Source organism: Perna viridis, chromosome 8, assembly GCF_037379345.1.
Source record: "Perna viridis isolate PV_CMFRI_1.1 ecotype Kerala chromosome 8, ASM3737934v1, whole genome shotgun sequence".
Taxonomy (NCBI): domain Eukaryota; kingdom Metazoa; phylum Mollusca; class Bivalvia; order Mytilida; family Mytilidae; genus Perna; species Perna viridis.
In genome coordinates, this window is record NC_142452.1 from 8006435 (window position 1) to 8033138 (window position 26704).

A 26704-nucleotide genomic window follows, 5' to 3' on the forward strand; every position below is an offset into this window, starting at 1 on the left:
CCTCCTTTAGCTAGATCCTTTAATCTCAGTTTCCGCTATATAGATGACGTATTAAATTATCGTTAAACAATCTTAGTTTCGGGGATTTGATACATCGCATCTATACCCCAAAGAACTTAAGATTAAGGATACTACAGACCCTGTGAAGTCAGCCTCATATCTTGACCTACACTTAAAGATCGATGATAAAAAAATCTATTGACCAAGCTTTAAGACAAACGGAATGACGGTTCATTCAGAATTGTCAACTTTCCTTTCATCTGTAGCAACACCCATTCAGCACCTACGTATGGAGTTTTCATATGACAACTCAAACATTAAGCCAGGGCTTGCTGTAACTACTTTTTGTATCGCGCTAGTCTTCTTCCAAGTAGGCGTCTGGAACAGGGTATGTTTCTACAAGGTTGAAGTCATTACTACAGAAGTTTTGTGGTCGTCATCATGAACTCGTGGATCGTTACGGTGTATCTATCTGCACCATGAAAACTGCTTTGTTCAATGTGTCATAGTTTTACTTTCCTTTTTTCGTTTATCCCGGACTTGATTTCTTATGAGCAACTCGGTGGGTGTTTATAGAAAAGCAGAGAACGCTTATCATACCGGTGCACCTGGTCCATGCTCCCAATTTTTAGTGGAGTCCGAGTTGCTTATTTACTTTTGTTACTTTGTATGTATTATTTTAGTTACTCTATGTTCTTTGTTGTGTTTGTCTGTTTTACATGTCTGGTCTTTGTCCCTGGATTACATTCTTTTGATTTCCGCTTGAATCTTATTTCCCTTGGTTACTCCTTGTTATTACCCTGAATTTTCCACACAATATCTTGACTATTTCACATAGATTCTCTTGTTTTACATTTTTTTGCCGCTTCGTCTGCTAAACCAGCCAAAGTATTGGTACTTTTTTGTATCTCTTCCCACCAGTTTGTTCACACCAAAAAGGATATCACAATTAATCAGTATACTAGTTCCATTCCGGTATTTGTTATTTATTCTGTTGAGAAATTATCTGGCAGAAAATACAGCGCTAGTTTTTCAAGAATGCTATACCCCACAATAGTAACATATTAGTTATATAGTTGGAGAATCAATACCTTATCCTAGAAGCATAGGTCTGGTGTGATAGATGTCAACAAAGTTGGAAATGAAAGAGTTTTATGTTCTGAAAATGCTGCTGAGTCATATAGAAGAAAAAAACTGTTATCAGCCTTATGAATGGGCCCATGATGGCATGGTACATTACATATATTAAAATTATAACATCGCATTACATCGAACTTACATTATAAGTATATAACAAAGATCTACAATGATAAGACTTGTTTACAATGTGTTACTTGTAAACAGTACAAAAACCTAGTTTCAATTGATGTATTCATATCATAGTTTGTCATCTTGATACATATTCACATATTTACAATTAACAACACATGTTGAAAACTGTGTAACGTATTTGTTTTTGTCTAAGTTTAGAAAAGATAGTAATAATGTTATTTACCAAAAGTTTTCAGTTTCTGTTTATTTAGAATATTTTGACAGCATTGCATTTAATAGGGATAGGACTTGCTAGTTATCTGATTTAGCCATTAAACAAATATATGGGGTCCATTAGTACTGAAAGATACATGTTTGAATGACATGAAAATACAGATTATTTATATCACAGTCTTAAATACCCTTTTTGCGTCTCTCAGGACTGCTCCATTTTATGACTCTGTTAGTAACTCTATTTAGTAGAGGTGAAAGAACATTGGTTTTGGGTGAACTACAATGTTGATGCTTTGGTCTGATTGTATGGTCAAAATTCATTTTGAAAGTAATTAGACGCCATAAATGGCAAATTTAGCTAGAGGGCCAACCCCCCACTAGTGGATACAAATGGTTACAGAAACGATTACAGTAAAAGTCATTCCTCGGACTCGTCAACGACTAGAGAAAGAGGACCAAACCAAACATCGAGGACAGCAAATGACGCGAAAGCTGATGAAGTTGTTCTCACCAAAACAACAAACAACCATAGGCACTTGGAATGTTAGAACAATGTATCAAAGTGGCAAAAGCTTGCAAATTGCGAACGAAATGGATAGATACAATATCGAAATTCTAGGACTCAGCGAAGTAAGATGGAATACAGCTGGAATGACAACACTATCTTCAGGTCATACGGTCATATTCTCAGGAAATCCAAATGAAGACGACATACATGACAAAGGCGTGGGATTCATGCTTACAAAGAAAGCCAAGAAATCGCTTTTGGAGTGGAATCCAATATCTGCAAGAGTGATATCAGCTAGATTTGACACTCGATTCCAGAAAACAACATTTATACAGGTGTATGCACCAACAAACACCGCAGACGAAGATGATAAAAATGACTTCTACAACTTATTACAATCAGTTGTTGATGCCGTTCCTAAAAGAGACATCCTTATCATCTTAGGAGATCTGAATGCCAAAGTAGGTGATGACAGAGGAGGTAGAGAAAGGGAGATAGGACCACATGGAATAGGGCAAATGAATGAGAACGGAGAGATGTTTGCTGACTTTTGCGCTATAAACAGTCTAGTAATTGGCGGTACTTGGTTTCCACATAAATCTTGTCATAAAACCACCTGGATTTCACCATCTGGAGACACTGAAAACCAAATAGACCACATAACAATAAGCCGTCGATGGAGATCTTCATTACAAGATGTACGAACAAAACGTGGAGCAGACGCAGCATCAGATCACCATCTTGTAACTGGAAAAATTAAACTCAAGCTTTTAACAACAAAGAAAAGAGAGACTACAAAAAGGAAGTTTAATGTTGAGAAGTTTAAAGATCAGAAAGTGAAAGAAAACTTCCAAATTACACTCAGGAACAGATTTAGTACTTTACTAGATCTTGACAACGAAGAAATGAACAATGATATTGATGACATCTGGAACTCAACAAAGACAGCCATTCTGGAAGCATGCGAAGAAACAGTTGGTTTCATTCAAGTGAAAAGAAAGAAATGGATGTCAGATCAAACATGGGATACAATATCTGAAAGAAGGGAAATAAAAGAAAAGTTGATGAGTGCCAAAACCAGACAGCAAAAGAAAAACCTGCAAGACCTTTACAGCGCAAAAGACAGAGAAGTGAAGAAAAGCTGTAAAAGAGATAAAAGAAACCATGCTGAAAAGTTAGCAGTAGAAGCTGAAAAAGCCTGCTTAAAAGGAGACATCAAAACATTGTATAACATCACAAGACAACTCAGTGGAAAGATCTCTCAAAATGAAAATTTACCAGTCAAAGATAAAAACAACAATACCCTCACAAAGCTAGAAGACCAGCTTGACAGATGGAAAGAACACTTTAGTGAGGTATTGAACAGACCACCACCAACAAATCCACCAATACTTGAAGAAGGTCCAACACTTAACATAGAGACTGACAAAATTACCGAAAATGAAGTAAGAAAAGCCCTAAAACATCTTAAGAATGGGAAAGCAGCGGGAATCGATGGCATACCACCAGAAGCCCTCAAGTCCATGAATGACACTACCATTCAATATCTTCTTGGGCTATTAAACCAGATATGGGAAAAAGAAAAAATTCCAAAAGACTGGCAAAAGGGACTCTTGGTAAAACTACTTAAAAAGGGGGACAAATCCAATTGCAACAACTGGAGAGGAATAACTCTTTTGTCCATTCCTACTAAAATCCTATGCAGTATAATCTTACAAAGAATGAAAGAAGAGATTGATAGCAAGCCGAGAGATGAACAAGCTGGATTTAGACAAGAACGATCATGTGTCGACCAGATTGCAACACTCAGAATAATTATTGAGCAAACGATCGAATGGCAGTCATCCCTATATCTAAACTTTATTGACTTCCAGAAAGCATTTGACAGCATAGATCATCAGGTCTTGTGGAACATTCTAGGACACTATGGGATTCCTCCAAAGATTATTTCCATGATTAAGTTACTGTATGAAGAATTCTCTTGTCAGGTCCTACATGCTGGTACATTGACGGATCCTTTCCCTGTAACAACTGGCGTAAGGCAAGGATGCATTCTCTCTCCCCTTCTCTTTCTCATAGTCATCGACTGGATAGCAACAACAGCTTACAACGACCCTCATGGTATAAATGGACACTAACATCTCGTCTAGAAGACCTCGAATTTGCAGACGACATATGCACACTATCGCATCGTCTTCAAGATTCCCAACACCAGGTCAACCATCTCGAAGAAACAGCTAAAAGAACAGGATTGTATATCAACACAGCCAAAACCAAAGCCATGAGAATCCAACAAAACCAGATGGATCCAATATTGGTAAATAACCAACAGATAGAGAATGTAGATAAATTTACGTACCTTGGAAGTGTCATGAGTACAACTGGAGGCACTGACGAAGATGTACAAGCCAGAAAGATGAAAGCATTACAGGCTTTTTCCATTCTAAAGCCAGTATGGAAAAGTAGAACACTGAGAACGACTACTAAGATCAAAATTTTCAACAGCAATGTTAAGTCTGTCCTGTTATATGGTTGCGAGACCTGGAGAGAAACAGAAAACACCATGAAATCTATACAAGTCTTTGTTAACAAGTGCCTAAGAAATATAATGAATATCAGATGGCCAGAAAAAATAACAAACAAGAAACTCTGGCAAAGAACAAAACAACAACCAATAGAAAACACCATTCGAACCCGAAAATGGAAATGGATTGGTCATACTTTAAGGAAGAACAATAAAAACACTACAAAGCAAGCTTTAGATTGGAATCCCCAAGGGCAAAGAAAAAGAGGAAGACCAAAGAACACCTGGAGGAGGGGTTTGAACTCTGAACTGAAGAGAGTAGGACTAACGTGGAAGAATTGTAACACCATCGCCCAAAACCGAAGCGAATGGAGAGAAACTGTAGTCGCCCTATGTCCACCCATGGACGAAATGGAATAAATCAATAAATCATAAATGGCAAATTTACATGCTTTGACACAGGGACACAGGATTCAACAGTGGTTTAACTAAAGACTCTCTGTCCATGTATGACTAAGAGAGAACTTGGAGCTGTATAAATATTTACCTCAATTCTATGATAAGTAAAAGCAAAAGATATGTAGTGAGTGATATAAAAAAGCAAAAAAAAAAAAAAAAAAAGAAGAAAAGAAAAAATCATGGAAGGGTGAATTAACATGTATATTTTTAAATGTGTATCGTTAAATCTGTGTGTGTGAAAAGTAAGAAAAGGTTGAGTCATTTTCCTCCATTCGTCTTGTCAACTCAAGAAGCCATGGCTGCTCAGCTAATAAACGGTCTTGAAAAAAATTGTTCAAAAAGAAAGAATGGTAAAAATAATTCTTTCCCTAGTTTAAAATATAACAATCCTTTTTTATGATTAGAAATGTGATTGTGCAGTAAGAAACAGAGCAAAATATGAAGGCTTCATTGACTCAGTACTTTAGTACTTTGATTCACCACGTGATCAACAGTCCGAAGAAATAAGTCATTAAATAGTGCGTAAATATTACTCGGATTTCTAAATAAAATGGAAGATGCGAAATTTCCCTTGCATGCTGTTTGATTAACTATCAATTTCATGGTTATTTTTACTCCTTTCCATTTCACGTTTCACTCTTTTCCATTCACAATGGTATTGATCGTGGATGCATGTGAGTGCTACCGCAAATTATGATAGTTAGCAAGATTTTCATATGATGCGTAGGTCAATTTCAGCCACTGTCGTGTCTTCGTTGACAAAAAGATTAAAAGTGTGAGTTAAATAGATGACCACCTCTGTGTAATTTCTACTTAAGGGCTCCACGACCAGGAATGCCATCCGATGTTTCCAGTGCAAATAAGTTAGCTACAAAGGACACCAGAGGACGATGCTCAATGTCAACTCCCGGACTTTGCCTACCAAAAAGACATTTTTTTATTTATAACATCACAGGGTAGTACAGATAATATGAAGTAATTTTACAGTTTGATTTAAGATGCAGGATTATATCTTGCACATTTAGTTTTATGGAGTTGCAAATATAGTCAATATCGAATAGTAACCAGATTACTTTTTCATTAGGATTTAGCGAGTTGAAAGTTGTACATTTAAGATTGATTGACTTGTACATATTTTTTGTGGTGTCCTTGAGTGATTTGCACGACAATAGAAAGTGTCTTTCGTCATCTACCATATCAGAATTACACCTGAGGCATATCCTGCTGTGACGAGGAGAACCCTGATAACAACCTTGTTCAATTCTAAGTCGTTGTGCAGATATACGTAATAGATATTTTTAACCCCAAAATTACTTTTGAAGGTTTCATAGGTGCATGAATCCTATTTGTCCATCATTTATAATTCTTTTTTTTTCAAGAAGTTATCTAGAATGTTGTTAAAAAGTTTACCGAATGCAGCTGCAATCATAGTGATACCACAGTAGTTGTTGGGACCAGAGGCGTCGTTTGGTACAATATATCCTGAAGAACTGGTCTTTGGTTTTACTTGAATTGAATAATTTGAACGCATTGCAATAATACCTGTTTTCCAAACTTGAACATATTAGTTGTATTCTCGAGCACTGTAGCTTTATTTACTATAGTGGATGCAATAGCAATAGAGATCTCCACTTCTGAGATTTTCATATCAAGTTCATGGAAGCATTTATCCTTTTCCAATAAACTGACCCTTTCTCCCTCAGGATTCTAATTTTGGTTTATTGAAATTTTGGAAATGTTTTTGCCAAGAACCAGAAGGCTGTAACATGGAGCTATTACTAGCAGTAGTCTTTTATTGTAATTCGTTTATGAGCTCCAATACTTTATTGGAACTTTGGAAGATTTTGAATTTGTTGAGGTATTTTGTATATTCGTAGTAATTTGTCATAATGACCTTTAACTGATGCTTGGCATATATCTTACTATAGTTTAACAAGTCATGTCTCATTCTAAATAGATCTCCAGCATACGACTTCTTGGTCTTGTTTTGTTTTCTATGATTTTGAGGTTTGCGTCTTTTTAACGACTTTTTTGTCAGTAGAAAGAATAATCAAGGGAACCATGGTTATAGCGGTAGTTTGTAATCCAGGGACAAAAACCAGGCATGGAAAACAGACATACACAATGAACATGAAGTAACTAAAGTTATACATACAAAGTAACAAAAGCAAATGAGCAACTCGGTCTCCACTAAAAACTGGGAGCATGGACCAGGTGCAGCGGTAGGGTAAATCTTGCTACAACGACCAATTTTAAATAAAAAATTATAAACTTGCTATGTTCCAAAGTAATTAAGTTGTTGAAAAAAAAAACCAGTTTGTTTGAAAAAGAAAGTGCTGAATAGGTATCAGTCTTGTATGACATATTCCTGAGCGGGTGTACGCAAAACATGGAGGCTAAAAAATATAGTGCACTTTCTTTTTGCCTTTCTCTGTTTTTATTTCTTGGCAAAGGAACCATCATTTTTCATCAAAAGTACAAAAAAATCTTTCATGAAAAATAATGCTTCAGAGAAGGGGTCTATTTTATGAACTCAAAATAAAAGTGAAAGTAGAAAAGTCTATTTTTAGTTCGACCTGGCCTGGTGTATTAAAGATCGTGCCTTTTTTCTAAAATGGATCTAAAAATTATTTTTGACATTTCCTTAATGGAAAAACATGGTCAAAAGTTAGATTGAAACTCCTTGTCTATTTTTTAAAAAATCATGAAAATTTAAGGTATACTATAGAAGCCTATGGGGCGAAGAATACAAGACTGAGACCTAATAGGTAGGAGCTTCAAACTGATGATTCATTTGAATTAGAGTTATCGCTCTTTGTACGCGGACGTAACGTAAGCCCTTGATAAGCTAAGGGAGTTCGTAAGTAGTCGTTGTTGTTTGTTTATTTGTTTTGTTTTTTCAAGTAAAGAGTGTAAGATGGGTTTTAATTGTTTATTCATCTGAGCTACTAAAAATAAGGGATAATAACTACATTTATGAACAAGTCATTTTTTTAAAGAAAGCTTTTTGGAGCGCAGCATGATACGACTGCAAAGGTTAAACTCTACACAGATGGGGCAAGTGTGGACACTTAAGCATGGGAGCTTATAGTTCATTACGGTAACAAAAATTGAAAAGTCAATGTTTTGATGGCGTGGTCCCTTTAACCCCCATAACTAAAAAAAAACGTAAGAGATATCTGAAATCTGATTAAAAACGCAGGCAGGGATTATCATAAGGAATCCAATAAGAATTTTTTTTTTTTAAATTTCAAAATCGGAGCAAAATTTTAAGTTTATTTTTTTGGGTGGTCCTTTTTTACTCCGATAACGATAAGAGATATCTTAAATCTGGTTGTAAAGCACAGGAGGCGATTTTAAGAGGAATCCAATTAAAAAAAAAATCAAAATCGGACCAAATATTTAAAAAAAAAATATGATTTACTTTTTGGGCGAGGCCACATTTGGTACCGCTCGAACTCCAAAACCGATATAGATGAGCCCACCCTGTAAAAATTTTCAAAACAGACTTTCAAAAGGAACAGATTGACATCTAAATCATAAAAAAATAATTCTAATGATAACAGCTATTTTCCCCTTTTATACCCTTATTTCCAATGGGACGGGGCAAAAAAAAAAAAAAAAAAAAAAAAAAAAAAAGCTATAGGGCCCTCCGCTATGTTCCTAGGAACAATGTCTTAAAATTTCAAAACAGATTGGTTAAGTTTTACTCAAGTTTTCGTAAATTAACTTAAATTAACAGACACCAACGACGACGATGCCAACGCCGACAGGGTGATACAATTGTACGACCGATAAATTGCGGTCGTACAAGAAACGAATTTAAGGATGTAACCCCTTAAGGAAGAAAGGGGGAGAAAAAGGAAGGAAGAATTCAATTAATTTGAAAGATTGATCCCGTTTAGTAAAGCCAAAAGTAAATCTCAAAAATCGTTCTTTTTTTTTTTGGCTTCATCCTAGTGAATTGCTTCCATTTAAGAAATGGGAATTCATATTTTCAAAAGATGTTCTAAAAAGACTTCATTTGTTGAAGGAAAAAAAGAGGTCAGTAAAAGAGCAGTTGTTACATACAATACTGGTTATTGTAATCAAATTAATATTGGAAAATGATACAATTTCTATCATCCTCCTTTTTCTGCTGCTATATATATATTAGACTTCGGAAGTGTGCTGACTGCCTTGTGTTAAACGTCATTGCAGATTCTCTAAAAAGTTTTTTTTCGGTAAGATTTTGAGTTTCCCACCAATATTTTATCAAACTACTGTCAGATATCTTTGTAATTCATGAATTAGAATATTTTTTATACGAATGTTGAAGTGTTTTATTTGGACAGACAGTTTTCGTTTGTTAGCTAGTTTGACAGTTAGGAGTTAATTAAATGAAAACAATTGCTATAAATTATATATAGTTAACCACTAAGGTCTCATCTTTAGTGTTGTTGTTAGCCTTTTAGTGTACGTACGAATCTGATAATGATAAACACTCATGTTATTTCTATTCATACATGTATTGATATTTAAAAATAATTAGTCAATAATAAATAAAAACCTTCGTGTGTGAATAGATTTTGTGTAGCATTGGGATAACCGCCCTTCTCAAATAACTAGAGAATGTCTGTTTGTTTGACATATATAATATGTATTAACACATATAACTACATATAGTTGTAGTCTACTGGTTCATATTATTTTATTTCTTGTCAATGGCATCTTTAATTGGCAAATAATTTACTTTAATTATTATTGGATACCCTCTATTGGTGTTATCTGAGGACAACAAAAAGCGCGTGGAATTTTCTTTAGCGTCTAATTAAGTTATCTTTTTTTTAAATTTAACAGAAAAGTTTGAACAGACCATGCAGATATTTCAAGTCAAGCTATCAACTAGTAAAATTATAACCCCAGCGGTATTTTAATCAGATTATGGTATTAATTTTTTTTAACTGAATCTTATTTGATCATGTACGTGTAAATTTGTATGTTTATTCAAACGCCCTGATTGTTTTAAAGTAGTTGCCTTTTTAATATTTTAAGTAGAAGAAACACTTTTATACATGTATATTCATAATTTTAATGAACATTCATTTCACAGTACATTAATTTTATGTTTTATATGTTAGTTGTACATTTAATAGTCTCTGACAATCCTCAATAGAATGGCACTTGTATTTAAATTATATTCATGTCTTGTATATATAATTGTATTGTATATGTTTTACAAGTGGTGAGACTTAAATAAAATATTGAATCTGTATATATATAGTTGTGCTAGCTTCTATAAGCATTTGTTTGATGCAACCATCAACAAAGCGGCATAGAACTGGAGAAGTGCTACAGGGAGAAACTTTGGTACAACGGCCAACCATTTGAAAAAGACAGACTGACATATTGAACTGTTGATGGTTCAAAGCTTGTTGCTTTGAAATTAGTTGATTCAAACATTGTTATCTTTGTTGAAAAAAAAATGGAAACTGTCAATTTCACCCAATAATTTGTTAAAATAAGTTAGAGTTATCTCTCTTTGTACCAAACTGCAGATTCATCGTGATAGTCGCCAGGGCCTTTAGATTTGTGAAGCCTGATAGCATCTGCAATTATCTTACACTACCGCAGTAAAATAGTCCAATCAAATGGCATACCCACTTAGGTGCAAATGCAGATAGTCGGGTGGATTTTACAGGTCTTTCTAATATATCAAATTTAATTATGTGTCATTTACCCCTATAAACACACTCAACGAACAACTTCTACTGCGAACTAAATATGCTGATTAATCAGGATTGTATTAACAACGATCTAATTAAAAATAATTTGCTTAGACGATGGCGTAAGAATTTCGATAATCCATCTTGGGGAATGGTGCCAGTCTGTGGTCTGGTGATATTGCTTTTTTGTAATTATCATTCGTTTTGGCTTTTTTGGCCATATGTAAAAATAGTAGAGCTGCATGTGCCCGGGGGCCTTAAAAGTGCATGGCTAGTGTTTTCTACACCAAATATAATAGTTTAATATATATTTTAAGCCTTTGGCGTTTATGTTACTATGTAGATGTGTCTGGAACTAGGTGCCGAAGAAACTAGGTATTTTGAATGTCACATAGGTGTCTATGCGATAATATAGCACTTGAGCTATAAACCTAATCAACAGAGGAATGTAGCTAGTTGAGAGGGACATGTATCTAAGAACATGATTCATTTCAATAATTGTGGCTGAAGTTTGAAAGATTTGACAGACCGTTTCGAGATGGAGGTCGATAAATTGAATTTTGACTTGAAAATTTAGAAACTAGGAAAGGTCAACTGGTAGTTTGTAGTTCAATTATGCAGTAGAGAGTTTTGTGTTCATTCATCTAGATGTAGCATGTAAACCGACACTGAACCTAAATATAACGCAAACTGGCGCACTGGTACAATGCATCATGAATTTGACGTGTTATGTAATGTTTTTTTGTAATCAGAATGGTAAATTAAAAAAATTAAAATCGAAGAGTTCAATATTCACCAATTACATCAGCAAGTTGTGTTTAGATACGTTTGGTTCAATCCCCGTACCCCCTTTCATCCTCTATTTTTGAAATTTGACGATTATTATAGGCATAAAAATTAAAACGATCGATATAAATTGATTCAGTACATGAGTACTTTGATTAACGATACGGTGCGTTCGTGTTGCATTTATATAACAGTCAGTTAAAATGATTTTTGTAATAATTCTGCCCCCATTGTGTCCATAATTGGCCAAAATATTATTGTAATGTATAAGTTTTCTTCAGAATTAGAAATAACGTCCAAGGACATTAAAAACTGAAATGACTCTGACGAAGAGATCCCATTTTGTGGGCGTCAATATAATAGCGACTAAAAGCCTATTTTCGCTACAGAAGTTTTATGGTCGTCATCATAATATCGTGGATCGTTACGGTGTATCCATCTGCACCATGAAAACTGATTATTCGATGCGTGTGTCATAGATTTCCTTTCTTCTTTCGTCTACCCGGATTTTACTATTTATGAGCCAACAGCTGACGGGTGGTTCTAGAAAACCAGAGGACGCTTAGCCTCCGGTCCATGCTCCCAGTTTTAGTGGAGTCCGATTTGCTCATTTACTTCTGTTACTTTGTATTATATTGGTTATTTTGTGTTCTTTGTTGATATGTAGGCTAAAAACCACTAATTCCACTTCCCATAGGCTTCTATGCTAATTTCACCATATTCAATGGCTTCTCTGGACTTTACCTTAACTTTAACCTGCAGAGGACTATATATCAGCATGATTCTACATATGTGAGCTCACAATCCTCAGAATGGCATGTGGGGTTAGCAGACTTGCAGTGCAGTACTGGTCACCGGAAGGGAAGTGTCTATAAATAGCATGGGAAATCCCAGTGTTTTCACAAGATAGGGGTATATTTAGAAATCATTATGGAGATTAGGCTTCACATCACAAGAAGCAAAATGCACCTATAAAATGTACAGAAATGTTTTTCCTTTCAGAAACTGTTAAAATTTTTTAAATGAGATGAGAACTTTTTTCACAGCACTATGAGGAACAGGGGTAATTTCTGCGTAGGACTATTTTTGCGTATGTTCCAAATGCTCATTGGTTGAATTGGTGGTCTGTAACCTTAAGAGTCACTTTCTGTCTTAGAAAAAATAAATAACTATACAAGTATATTCCTATACACATACTGAATGCATTTGCAAAGTTTCAGTGAAATGTGACAAGCACTTTTTTAAATATTTGATTTTTAAATATAGGGTAACCAAGTTGCGCGAGCAAAAAAGTGACAATATTCTACCATACTTAAATGCATTAAATATTTGCAAAGAACTTTTTCTGACTTTTCAAATAAAAAAAATCAATCACAACTTGTTTTTTAACAATATTAATAAAGAGATAGCCTTTAAAAGTAGTCATTTTCTGAAAAATTGGTCTATTTTTTAACATTTATGTCTGACATGTCTCCCCCTTTTTCTTGATCACATGTCAAAAACCCTAAATCTTGAAATTTTTGCAAAAGGTTATATCTTTGGCTTTAAATTTGTAAATGCAGTGTTTTCACAATAAAACATGACAAGTAAAGGGCACCTAAAGCAAAAAAGTACTCAAAAATGCATTTTCCATGTTGCCATAGGGAAATGCTTATATGTCCTTAACCACAGTAATGAAAGTGAGTTTTTCCTCTTTCTAATCAAATTTTTGCTCAAATTTACACAAAACTTGATTTCAAGTGCTGATTACCACCATATTTAAGTAAATATAGCCCTCAAAATTAAATATTTGATATTTTTACAAAATTTTCTACACTTTTCACAAGATAGGACATAAAATTCAGCCAAAAAGACCAATTTTCCATAATTTGGACCTATAACTTAAAAAAATGCATATTTTGAAGGATTTTTGTAGTGTATTCCTCTCATAGCAAAGTTTACAAGATCTTCAAGTAGTTTAAAGCTATTCCAAGAAACTTATCATTTTGCCATGGCCTCAGCTTAAGGCTAAAAACCACTAATTCCACTTCCCATAGGCTTCTATGCTAATTTCACAATATTCAATGGCTTCTCTGGACTTTACCTTAACTTTAACCTGCAGAGGACTATATATCAGCATGATTCTACATATGTCAGCTCACAATCCTCAGAATGGCATGTGGGGTTAGCAGACTTGCAGTGCAGTACTGGTCATCGGAAGTGAAGTGTCTATAAATAGTATGGGAAATCCCAGTGTTTTCACAAGATAGGGGTATATTTAGAAATCATTATGGAGATTAGGCTTCACATCACAAGAAGCAAAATGCACCTACAAAATGTACAGAAATGTTTTTCCTTTCAGAAACTGTTAAAATTTTTTAAATGAGATGAGAACTTTTTTCACAGCACTATGAGGAACAGGGGTAATTTCTGCGTAGGACTATTTTTGCGTACGTTCCAAATGCTCATTGGTTGAATTGGTGGTCTGTAACCTGTATATCTGTTTTGTATGTCCGTCTTTGTCCCTGGATTACATTCTTTTGATTTCCGCTAGAATCTTGGTTCCCTTGATTACTCTTGTCAGCACTGCCAATATCTTATGATATGAGAAATAAACATAGCTGATAATTTGTTCACATGTTAAACCATACAAACAAAATAATGACAAGTCAATAATAATTGATTTTTATAATTTTTTTAAAAGATTATGTAATACACATGTACTGGATTGTGGTATTCATTGGCTTTTCCTAGAACTGCAACCCCCAAGCCTGGCTGTTTTTCTTGATTTCTGCTCAACATTTCATTTCAAATAATATACTGGTTTGTATATATAGGTATCACCCTGTCTGTGTGATTTTAGTTCATGTTGTCTACTTTTCTTTTTTTTTTTTTTGAATTATGAAAATTCTTATTACCATATTCTTGGTGATATGAATTTGTTGTTCGTTATTGAGAAATTATGCAAGTATCAACAGATGAATGCCACAGTCTGTATCAGTGGCCCCAATTTGACAATTTGGTATCAAATGTAGCATGAAATGTACCTATTGCCCAATGCTTGAAAAGGGAAATAATCCAACTTCCAAGCGGAAGCTGGTATACCCCAGGTATACTTCCTGATATATATATTTTTTTTTAGAATTTTGATCCAATAATACTATAATTTTTAGAGTATGATACACTCCTTGAGACGTTCATGTTTCCCATTTTAGCATTCGTGCATCATTTAACATCCATTTACAGATTGTTTTGCATTCGTTTAATCACGATAAACGGATGATAGAAGTGTTCGTTTAAATGCACGCTGGGAGCATTCATTTAAACACAAGATAGGAGCGTTCATTTAAACGCACGATACGAGTGTTCGTTTATTTTTGTACTTTGATTATATTCTTGATTTAACTTATTTTTTATATTTATTGCTATTATTAATTTACATAATTTCATAAATTTTATTTTCTATTTTTTCTGTCTTCATTATATGTCAATATCATTATTTTTCGTTTTGTGTTTAATAGCACGATATGAGCGTTTGTCTATCGTGCGTACTAAGAGCGTTCGTTTATTGTGCGTTTAAACGCACAGTGGGAGCGTTCGTTTATCATGTGTTTAAACGCATGATAGGAGTGTTTGTTTAAACGCACAATAGAAGCATTCATTTATCGTGCGTTTGGTGAGAATTTAGCGTGTGTTGTATTTATCGTGCATGTGGAAAACCTGAACGTCTCAAGAAGTGTATATATGCAATGCTATTATAGATGGTGTTATGAAAGGAATGATTATACAAAGTAGTTTTAAAATGTTTATTATTTAATTAATATTCTGATGTCACAAAAATCAAAATAAGTGTAAACAATGTACTAGTCATAAACAAAAAAATTAGTATTAGCTACTGGTTCATCAAGGTATTCAGCATTGTTCAGTGGCTAAAAAGGGGGATAATTCTTGTTCATCAACATAAAGAGAATTGTTCAGTGGCAAAATAATATTCAAGGGAGACAACTTTATAGAACCTTACATAATTTGTAATAATTCAAACCCTTATTACATAAATACATAGTTTCTCTGCTAAATCAACAGTTATTTTCTTCATTTTCCCCAAACTACACATCTTGTAAAAATATAACTCTGACCATTATAAGAAATATTTCTACTGGTTAAGAATGAATCAAAGTTTCAGAAATTGTAATGAAAATGGTTTCTTAGTACATTGTAATAAAAATTTCTATCCTTAAATATAACTTTTTTTTCAAAACTGAAATACCATGATTGGTAGCTGGCTAATATTTTTTATGCATAAAATTGTTAACATTGTGAATGTAAAATAAATAACAAAACAAATTGGTTGTCATGGATACTAAAACATTGTTAGATGGATACAAAATGGTTGCTTAGATACAAACTTGGTATCTGGGTAGGAATTTTGTCATATTGTTCATGGAATATCAAATATACACACACATAAAGGAACCTGGTGGTATCTAAATGTAGTAACAAGCACCTATCTAATTTTTTTAACAAATTTGTAGATTATTATTAATTGTCATAATGACAACTTTCATGGATATTTCAAATGCGTAGTTGTAGAACTTGACATCATTTACTAGCTAAAATAAGTATGGCAGCTCTGAGCAACATTGTTCATAACATAAAATTCATTATTCTAAACTTTAATATAATTAATATAAGTAACAAATTCAACAAAAAAATAATAAACTAACAGTCTACCTGTACAATGTATATTATCTGTATATCTTGCAAGCATAGCCATAATTGTTTGAAAAGTACTCCAATATTGGGAAACCCCATTCAGTGAATAGAGTTTTATCCCTTTTCCTTATTCTATAAAGATCTTTTAAAAAAAAATGGATATTCAAAATTGTGAAGTATAACGTAAAAGAAAACACACATTCCCCTAAATCTTAGCTGGCCTGCCTACAAGATATACAGAGTTTATTGCGTAACTACAGAAGTCTTGCATAATCACTAAATGTACCTTAGAATGAGACATATAGTTCCCTACATACAAATACACTGGGACAAAATTTTAGCAGATTCCCCTGCCGCAGTTATAAACGCAAAACAAATACGTAACATCACAAAGTCATGCTTAATTATTCAAATATATATAAAAAATTGGACCCAAGAAATGACTGGAAGATTTCATCCAATCAATGGACTGCACCGTACAAATAGTTTTGTCCCTTCTGCGGACATCGTCATGGCAACGAAATAAATGGTAGCAACATACAAATAATAAGCATCTAAATAAAATAATGTCATGAAGAAAGTATTTGTTCATTTTAGTACAAATTGTTCTAGTCAATTAAATTGATGAAGTTTGTGATAAAATTGTTAACAAATTATACAATGTCAATAAAAAGAAAAAAAAAACTGATGTTGTAACTTCTCCAAATAATTTCAATAATTACTTTTCAAATGTTCAAAAACAAAACAATTCTCACTTGAGTTTGTATCTCTTGTCAACAAAATAGAGAAATAAAGACCATTTTAATTAATGGCTTAACCAAAGGATGTCACCAGACGTATCAGTCAAATAAATGAATACAAAACAAATTAAGATGGAGAACAAAATTTGACAAATCTGAACTGGGTGGAACAATGTCAATTACACATGAAGCACTATCACAAACAGACATACAAACACTTATATTGCTAGCACCAAGAAAAAAAAACAACTACTTAAAAGTGTTTGTCAAATCTAACAAGTGTTTCTATCAAAGTCAGGGTCACATGACATGAGTCTGATACCACAAGGGAATATGGCTTTCTGGAATTTCTTGCATCCAAATCCACACTTTACATTATTTCCTGAGGTCAGAGCTTAGGATAATTCTAAATGCAAAAGCAAATTTATATACTACTTGAAAGAACTTAAAAAATGCATTTATAAACAGCTAGTGTCCTTGACATTCAAAACAGTTTTTCTCTCACACATACACAGTAAAGACCCTGCTGCCATTTTTCTATTTATAGCAAATTGAAATGGCTACTATGATGGCACTGTATGTTGCAGATTACTGTTTCCATGGGAACTATTCATGTTTTGAGAATATGAATTTTCCCCACTTATGTCTGATGAAGCGTCAATATTGTCACTAAATTCTGCATCACTGTCGTCCATTGGTTCGTCACCATTAGCGAGACTGTCCTCATTGTGGTGCATGTTATTGTGGAAGGATGATGATGAACCATTTAATGATGGATTATTCGGATCAAAAGGTGACCTTGAAGAATTTCCTCCCTCACCTAAAACATTAAAGAAAATCATTTGAACCATGATTATTATTCAAATCCTTTTCTATATTTCTGAATTGTATAAACTCTTCACAAAAGTTAAAAGGACAATAAGCATTATACAAAGTGTGTTTTTTTTTTAATATCGCATTAAGTCATGTAGCCCATGTCTGTAAATTTTTACCTTGTTATTGTATTTTTACAAACTTTAATTTAGATTACACTTAGCATCCGATACAACTACATATACCTACCATTGTTAAGTAGTCCCTCCACATAAGTAGTACCAGAGTCTCCATACCACACCCGTCTAATATCCTGGCGCCGTGACCTCATTAATTGTTTGTACTCTGATATGCGTAGTTTTTTTCCATCTACAATACACGTCCTCTTGGGTCGGGGCCTATGAAAATATTTAAAAGTTATAATAAACTTTTCAATCACTCTTTGTAAAGCAGAGTTATTCCCCTTTTCCCATTTAAAGATTTCTTTATGTAAGCATGGTAAATTATTTAAAAAAATAAAGTAATTATTTTCATTTTTATATAAAGTATGCTACTGTGAATACAACATAACAAGCCATCAGGAGTAAAAACAGAAAGCAAGTGAGTAAACAGACCTATATCTATAGTCTGGGTGAGCCTCCATGTGTAGTTTACTTAGTCTAGATTGCTCTTCATAGTATGGCTGTTTCTCTGCATTTGTCATGGCTTTCCACTTGGCCCCTGAAAAGTCATTAAGAATGCATTAAACTATGGTAAATATTTCCTAGATATCTATGAAGAATTATATAGCATGAAATGTTACTTAATTGCTTATTTTTACTTTAAAGATTAACATAAAAATTGTCAATCTGATATAATTCAAGCACAGTACAAATCAACTCTAATGGATGAGATGACAACACCACCCCCTATTTACATTAAGTTATGCCTACCTAGTATTTTGCTGATGTTAGAATTATGCATATCTGGACAGGCTTTGAGAATTTTCCTCCTTTCCTCTCTGGCCCACACCATGAATGCATTCATTGGACGTTTTATATGTGGCTTGGCAGGTTCAGGTCTGTCCTTAGGTGAACGGATGATTTTGGCACCAAACATTTTACCTGTAATATACAACACCAATGTTAAAAGAAATATTATAACCACAAAGTTTAATATCTACATGTTTCTGGCATAGAAAATATTAGTATCATGAACTTTATTGTGTAATATTTTTTTAACTCTACCTACATATTTGAATTGTGAATATGCTTGCGGTTTATTACATATGTTGTACTAAAACTGTACAACTACCAAATGAAATTCAAGGTAAAGGAATAAGGTGGAAAGACAAACAGAAAACTTACTCTGCAAATGTTGGACATAATTACTGCCATTTTGGCTGTCATCATCCTCTTGTGGTTCAGCTCTTGGTTTAACCCCTGGCATTTGTGGCATCTGTGGTAGATGACCCCCATGGAACATGGGTAGTCCAGCAAACCCTGGAAATACAGGGGTACTGGCTGACTGGGCCAACTGCTTGGCTAATGCATCCTGTACTAAAGATTCCTGTAAAATACAATGCTTTAGAAATTAAAATCCCCTCTTACATTATATCAAATTTTATTTACTTAATCATATACCTTCAAATATTCAGAGATGTTATGTTTTTATCTTTGGAAATGAAAGAGAAAGCTGGAAATTACAATACCTGGAATGAACAACAGACAACAATGAATGTTTACAAAAAATCAAATGTCCAAAAGTTTTTTGACATCAACAATTATTATAAGAGAAGAATATCTAAAACAAATTAATTTACTAAAATCTCCAAATGTTTTAAAATTACTGTAAATACCTTGTCAAAGTGCTTTCCATTAAAGAGAGGTGGTCTTGCAGTAAAGTTGCTGAAAACACTGGATGTCATAGGATTCATCATGAAAGGGTACTGAGGGATTCCAAATGGTCCACCCAATCCCATGAAGGAAGGAGGGGTTTCAGGAGGTGGAGAGACAGAGGATGAGGTTGGTCTCCTGTGATGGTTATTGTGTGCAGGTGGAGGGGTCATGACCTTGTCTGATTTCCCATGGTACAATTCATAGTCATCCTTTGGCTCTGATTTTGGCTTTGAGAGGTTGAGTGGGATTTCCTGACGACTAGGGTCAGTCCAGAGAGGTGAACCTTGTGGGCTTGGCTGTCTCATTCTCGGTGATGTCTGTGGTGACAACTTGTATGGAGGTGTAGCAGGGGATTCTGAATGTCTCTTGGTTTCTATGGTAACTGGTGATGAACTTTTGGAAGACACTTGAGACTGTGTTATTGAGGAAGGTACTGAAAATAAAGAAAAATACATTTAATTACTAATAATTTTGCTGACTGAAAAAATTTAGATTTTGTACAATCAACAGTTTTTATCAGTTAACAAATGATACATGCCAATCTATTTCATTATTCACTGATTCACTTTAAAAACATTCGAACCACACTATATAGCAGCTGATATAGAACTGTCCAATGTAGGACATCTGTTGTAAAATCAAGGAGCCATTACAGAAGTTATCTTCTTGATAAACTTAAACAAAAACACATTCCAAAAGGAAACTGTACTTAGTATCTACCTTTCAACAATAAAAAAAATAAACAATGTACAGCCAATCTGTACAGCATCCTAACTATCTAACTCCATTACACTCAACATGAAACAGCAGTAACATAAAAAACCATCAAAATCCAGTTTTATTCTGAACAAAATCTGAATGAAATCAACCAAATGGATGAAGAAAGGGTGATGACAGATATTTCAGAACAAACAGCATTAAAATTCTCTAATAAAACCACAAGGAGTTGATGTCTGACATGAGGCTGATTATCTCCCTTATCACCACATCATCTGTGTGGTCTGGGTCTTATATTAATGTATAATTGATGCTTGTTTTAGTTCACACTGAAAGTTTTTATTAGTTTTGACAATGACCAATTCTTCTATAATTAGACAGTGCTTCTGTTTTTGTTTTGGTTATGAGGGGTAAATAACTCTTTGACCATAGGTATATAAATGACTTACACTGAAAATCATAGAAATGGTACGAGGTAGTGGCCCCAAAATTAATTTTGGTAGATAAAGAAGAGATATTGTATCTATTTACAATGTAGTCATAATTGGGGCAGGTTCTTCCTGTACCAAGCACCCTTGGGCAACACCCCTTCTAACATAACAAATAAAGGCTTACACCATCATTCATTGCCAGGAAACATTTATATCTATTGAACATTTTTTTGTTTATATAAAATGACTCAATAATAGCAGAAATGTCTTTAAGTCAATTTATCATGGAGACTACACTTGTATATCTACAATAATAAATTAGATCAATTTTGCCAAAAAACTAAAAAATTAAGGATAAGAGTTACAATATTATTCAAGTAGCAGTCAAACTTTTGCCCATTTCTTATGGTTTATGATGGCCGTTTCACTTTATGGAAGATAAATATACATTTTTATGAGGCAGTGTAAAACAAAGTGTAACAAAACAGTTCTAATCTGTGAAACTTTTTGTCCCCTAAATCAAAGCAAAAATAAAAGACTGAATGAACATATTTCATTTTTATCTTTTCCCAATGAATGAGTTATAAGAAAACGATATTCATAAGGCGTCATGATAAGATTTAAGAAGCTGAAATTTCTTGTTTGCTTTACGATACAGGCCAAGATAGCGAGACCCATTCTTCCTTTTTTTCTTGGCGTAAATTGAATAATATTGAAAGATAGAATAATATCCCGAGAAACAACCTAAATACTCTATCAATATTTGGCACATCATTATTCAGCAGCAAAACACAATTTCTTGAGGTTAAGACAAGACAGAGATTCAAAATGAATCGGTATGACCCAGCATTCATGATTCAAATTTTTCTTTGTCTCTCCAATTTTTCATTGTCAGCCAACTGACTAGGATTTGTAGTATAATCATTTAATGAGTGATTGGAATGATTCAATCATTTACCATTGTGATTTAGCCCCAATCAACACCTTCATCTTCAGTTACCATTTGTCACGTCTATTTCACTTTCATTAAGGACATTAATTAGAGATTCTAAATTGTAAATCAATCTGACTTCACAATTAATTTTGATAAAATAGCAAATCATTTTTCATTTAAACATTTCAAATGCTTGTTGTTTTTTTGTATTATAACCTATTTAATTGTATTCGCTAATTGGATATTGCTGCATACCAAGAAAGACAACTCATTCATGACAAAAGTTAAGGAATTTGTCAACAAACAAGAAGTTATATCAAGATGAGTGTAGCTTTGACAAATCGACTGTCAAAAAAGACGCATGTACATCGTCAACTTTTGTTAGTTTTCAAATCAATTGCCATCAAAAGATATGACTGGGTCGTCATAATCAATTTCTGGTTTGTCAAGCAATATGATTGATCAGACTATAAAGCTGGTTCCCTGTTCAAGGGTGTAAAATATAACAAATATACTTAATGGTAGTCTATAAAAAAATCAATTCAATGACACAAAAAATAACGAATATATTTCATATTTGTCTATAGTAAAAACCCTAATGTGTCTTCAGTAAATATCAATCATCAGATTTGTTTGGTTGATAAATTGATTAATTATGGTGCAGTAATTGTTATTTTGTTGACAATTAACGTCAACTGTCGCACGTATTACCACATCAATACTCCGCCTCAGAGACAAGGCCTCAATTTTTTAATAGCAATAATAGAGTTATTATTAAATAAAGAATAAAAACTAATGCAATTCTGAGTTGAATAATTAGACTTTGTATTGTGAGATAATTTTTCAATTAAATCCTATCCCTATTTTTTGTGCATAGAAATTCAGTATTGAGCTTTAAATTGAGAAGTGATTTGCTTTTGTCACTGAAATATTGTACTTTATATTCAAAAGTCACTGATAAAAATAAGTTTTTTTCCTTTTCTAATCTATAGAATGTATGAAGATTAAAATGGTCTCTATGTGGGTGTGTTTAAGATGGAACTTTTGCCTGGTGCTTACTATCCTCATATTATATCACATCTCACAAATCATTACGTCACAACAAAAAAAATATATATTATAGAACAGAAAATATGAGCACCACATTTCAACTCATCTTGAATAAAATATGTAAAACACAAAAATTTCTATAAAATAATTATACATTTTTGCAGAAAATTATTAAATATTTACAGCTTATCACAGGAAAAATCATATACAAGACACAAACTGTGAAAATTTTCTCTCTGTTTCTATTGCTCACTGTGTAAACAAACATGCATGGATTATTTATACAAGAAAGAATGTACATTATCAGACTCCCAGTCTGGTGACAGAAAAGGGGCACCTGCTATCCCTGGGGTCAGATGATAGTGACCCTAGGGGCTGTCTGTTACCAAGATTTGTTTATCTAGTAACAAACAAAGAGATTGGTTTTCTAACAGTGCATCAATCACTCTGACTGTTAAGTCTGACCACAGGTCAATTAAACAACTACTGGGAAAAAATTGATGCACAGCCTGATACACCAACAATAACTGACCAACTCTCCTAATACATCAGAAAACTATAGAGCTCCATGTCAATTCTATTTTACAGAGAGGTTCAATGCCTTTAAGGCACAGTTTTGTTGCTTCCTTGTTCAAAGAACCAAAAGCAGAAATTATTATTTTGAACAATATTGTCTGAAACCTAGCAAATATCAAAGCTTATGAACTTTACGAGCATGAGAAAAAAGATCTGCCAGTGCTAATGATGGAACATAAAAATTTTCTCATATTTTTCTCTGAAATTTTTGTGTCTGTTATAAGAAGACTTAAAACTATTAGAACTGACCATTTCTTAATGAGGCAAACATTTAGCAGCAATAAAAAGCTTCATTTTACATCATTATGTCAAATCTGATTGGCCATGTCAGATCATTTAACAACAGCACATTGTTTCTGACAAGGTTCAACTCAAAGATAATACCTCAATGCCACTCAACTGACAGAGGAAAAATTTCAAAGGCATAAATCAGGGCAGAATTAAAAAAACAGACTGGTGAAATAGAGTGGAATTGAGCTGTTGGTTAATATTTCCTAGTATAATGAGTGCGTTTAAATTAACTGAAAAAAAACATACAGTAAATAATCAAAGATCAATTAAAAAAATATATAAAGTTATTCATAAGGGGAGATGAAAATTAAAATAGTTGACTTGTTCTATTCCATTTTTTCAGGTTAACCACTCAAGCAGCAGATAGTTTGCACATGCTGTAGGATAAAAAAAACTGCCCTAACCAGTTTAATATGAAATTAGAGCTAAGAATGACAGAATTAATACTAATTGTAGTAACAAGAGAAATTTGAGTTTTTGCTTTAAACATGTGCTTACCACCTGTGTAAGAAAAATAAATAGAACAAAGAAATTCTGTAAGAGTGCATAGTATAAAAAAAACAAAGAAATCTTATTCTTCATCTTAAATCTAAAAACATTTTTTTTTAAATTATAAAAATTAAAAAAAAATTAAAGTTCATGTCACCTGAGGCAGAATGACTTATCAATCAATAATAAAAAAAGAATAAAACCTTCAGATTTATGAAAGAAACTTTAAATAGACTACTTACATATCTTCACTACAATTTCTTTCTAATAGAACCAATTACAAGAGTGTAAGATTTAAAAAAAGATCTGATGTTTTCATGAAAAAAAGGAGTAGCCAATTATCCAAGTGGTGTCCGCCTCCACAAAAACTCCTTTTGTTAAATTGGTATGCAATTAACAAGCAGAGAAAGAAAGGTGGTACAATATAATCAGAATAAAAAACCATAACAGGCATCCCAAGGGTTGAATCTGACCTGTCAAATTGGTAGAAAAAACATTATCCAAGTTAATAATGAGTGCAGATTAAATTGAATCTTACTAATTAAATATCCAAAACTACAGGCTTTTTGTAAATTGGAGAACAAAAAGCTGTTGATAAGAATTGAATGGCAGAAAATGTGTCGCGAATGATGAGAGAAACAAATGTTTGCACCGCTGGCAGCGAGGGTAAACAGGTACGGAGCCAGTTCATTGGCTAATTTCAGCAATAATTATAGATTAGTAGAGATTGGTTGTGTTTTACTCATGTTTTGACAAACATAAACACAAGGTGAAAGATAAAATAATAATTAGAAAACGTAACAGTGTGAAAGAAATTATTGTTTATCGGTAAAATGATAGCACATTAAAGATGTTTTGTTCCAACAGTTTGTTCTGATAATACAGTGATAATTAACTTTATGTTCTTTACATTTAATACACTTGTGAAATATAACAAAATCATTCTTACTTCAAAAAAGATTTTATTAATACACTTCTATTCTAATTTCTTCAACATCTGTCACAATACATACAATTAAATAATAAGATATCTATGATTTGTAGAAATATATTTTATTTGAAACATCAGCTTTTATCAAAACTTTAATCAATTAATAGAATCTGGTGTAAAAACAATTTAAATTCAATTCTTCAGAGATGAAATTGATTTGATAACTAGAATTTGATCTGATTTCACAAGGGTGATGTAATTTGTAATAAATTGGTAATTTATAGTAATAAATGTTTTGTTATAGAACTGATGTAGACTCAATAATAATTATTTGAAAAGTTCATTATATACATAAAAGCAATGTTTACAATATAATGTAACAAGAAGTGAAAAATATAGAATAATCTCACAAACTTCTGAAACATCAAAGAAATAATGTCTAAATCTGAAAAATTTATATTCTAACACTTAAACATTTTTTTCTAGACAGAATATTAATCAATACATTGTATACCATGTATTCAAATATAAAAACAAATAGGAAAACACAAATTCTAATTTAAGCACATTGAACTTTCATTCAAGTTATACAAGAAAACAATTAGACTTTACCATAACAGGTTAAAGTAATATCCTATATGTCTGCACCTTATGATGTCAGTGGAAATAATATCCCATGAAAAAAAGTTAACAGAAAAAAACTGGTATTTAAATCAGTGAATTTACAATAAACCAATCAAAATGGACAATTTAATGGGACAATAGAGTCAATTTTATAGCATTAAGTCTATCTTTTTCACTCCAGTGCAGGAAACAGATATCAGGCTATTTGGTCTGTGTAAATAGAATATGGTCCACTGTCCCTTGATTATACACACTTACATACAAATATAATTAGTTCTGTCCAATAGTGACACATGGGGCAGGGGGAAACAAACATATTTAATGATATTTTAAGATGAATATTGAATAAAGGGGATCAATTTATTTGTGGAGGGAAGGAGGTACCTAATGAGGTGTCAGTATAACACACAGCCAAGCCATCAGTAAGGCCATCAGACAGGTAAAAGGTGTAAAGTTCCCTTTGTACTTTACTGGATGTCTTATTTACTTTAGTTGGGCATATTCTTTTATTTGTACCCATTATTGACTTTAACAAGGAGTGTATACATGGTAAATATCCTGTCTACCTCATGTCATATAGAAATTAGCATTAGAATTAAAAGAACAAATAACACTTTTGTGCAATAAATAGAAGCATCTCTTTAAAATATGAATCACTGATATATAAATCTTCAATAAGTATGGATTTACGTCTTCAATGATGTCATTTTATTACCTAATTGTACTTTCAGTTCTTTCATTTACTAGTTTTGATTTATAAGTCATAATAACTTGTAATTTTTACTTTTTTATGAATAAAAATGTTGTGGGAGTCAAGAAGAAGAAAAGTCCTCGTGTGATATTTCTGTTCAAGATAGGGTATAAATTTCCTTCTAGACTTCCGCTGTAACCATAGGTTAACTAAAGAGACTGCTACCATTGCACTCTTTAAGAAAAATCTCATTAGCTCAGTACAATAGAAACAGCAACAAATGTTCTGCTCATGACAAATCGTTAATGCACTTAAATATGAACAATTAACAATAGGGGTGTTATTGTACAACAATAGTCATGGTCACAAATAAAATTGGCC

General features: G+C 33.0%; 3 protein-coding genes across 11 annotated transcripts in view; 2 read left to right on the forward strand and 1 right to left on the reverse strand.

Annotated features, from left to right (window-relative positions):
- Window positions 1-26704, forward strand: part of LOC148609162 (uncharacterized) — a 461126-nt gene that overhangs the window by 236690 nt on the left and 197732 nt on the right. The gene's annotated exons all lie outside the window — the stretch shown is intronic.
- Window positions 2077-4131, forward strand: LOC148609168 (protein CFDP2-like). Its single transcript, XM_088541230.1, has 3 exons — window positions 2077-2967; window positions 3307-3438; window positions 3868-4131. Exons 1-3 carry the CDS (start codon window positions 2077-2079, stop codon window positions 4129-4131), a joined length of 1287 nt encoding a protein of 428 aa, XP_088397356.1.
- The window catches only part of LOC148609169 (uncharacterized), a 67177-nt gene continuing 55711 nt past the window's right edge, over window positions 15239-26704 (reverse strand). For all 9 annotated transcript variants that reach the window (XM_088595755.1, XM_088595756.1, XM_088595758.1 and 6 more), the window contains 6 exons: window positions 19550-20022; window positions 19059-19260; window positions 18645-18815; window positions 18327-18432; window positions 17962-18110; window positions 15239-17719 (listed from right to left, as the gene is read on the reverse strand). In XM_088595755.1, coding sequence (XP_088451881.1) covers window positions 17463-17719; window positions 17962-18110; window positions 18327-18432; window positions 18645-18815; window positions 19059-19260; window positions 19550-20022 — 1358 coding nt within the window. In that variant the 3' untranslated portion in view covers window positions 15239-17462. The remainder of the gene's footprint in view (window positions 17720-17961; window positions 18111-18326; window positions 18433-18644; window positions 18816-19058; window positions 19261-19549; window positions 20023-26704) is intronic.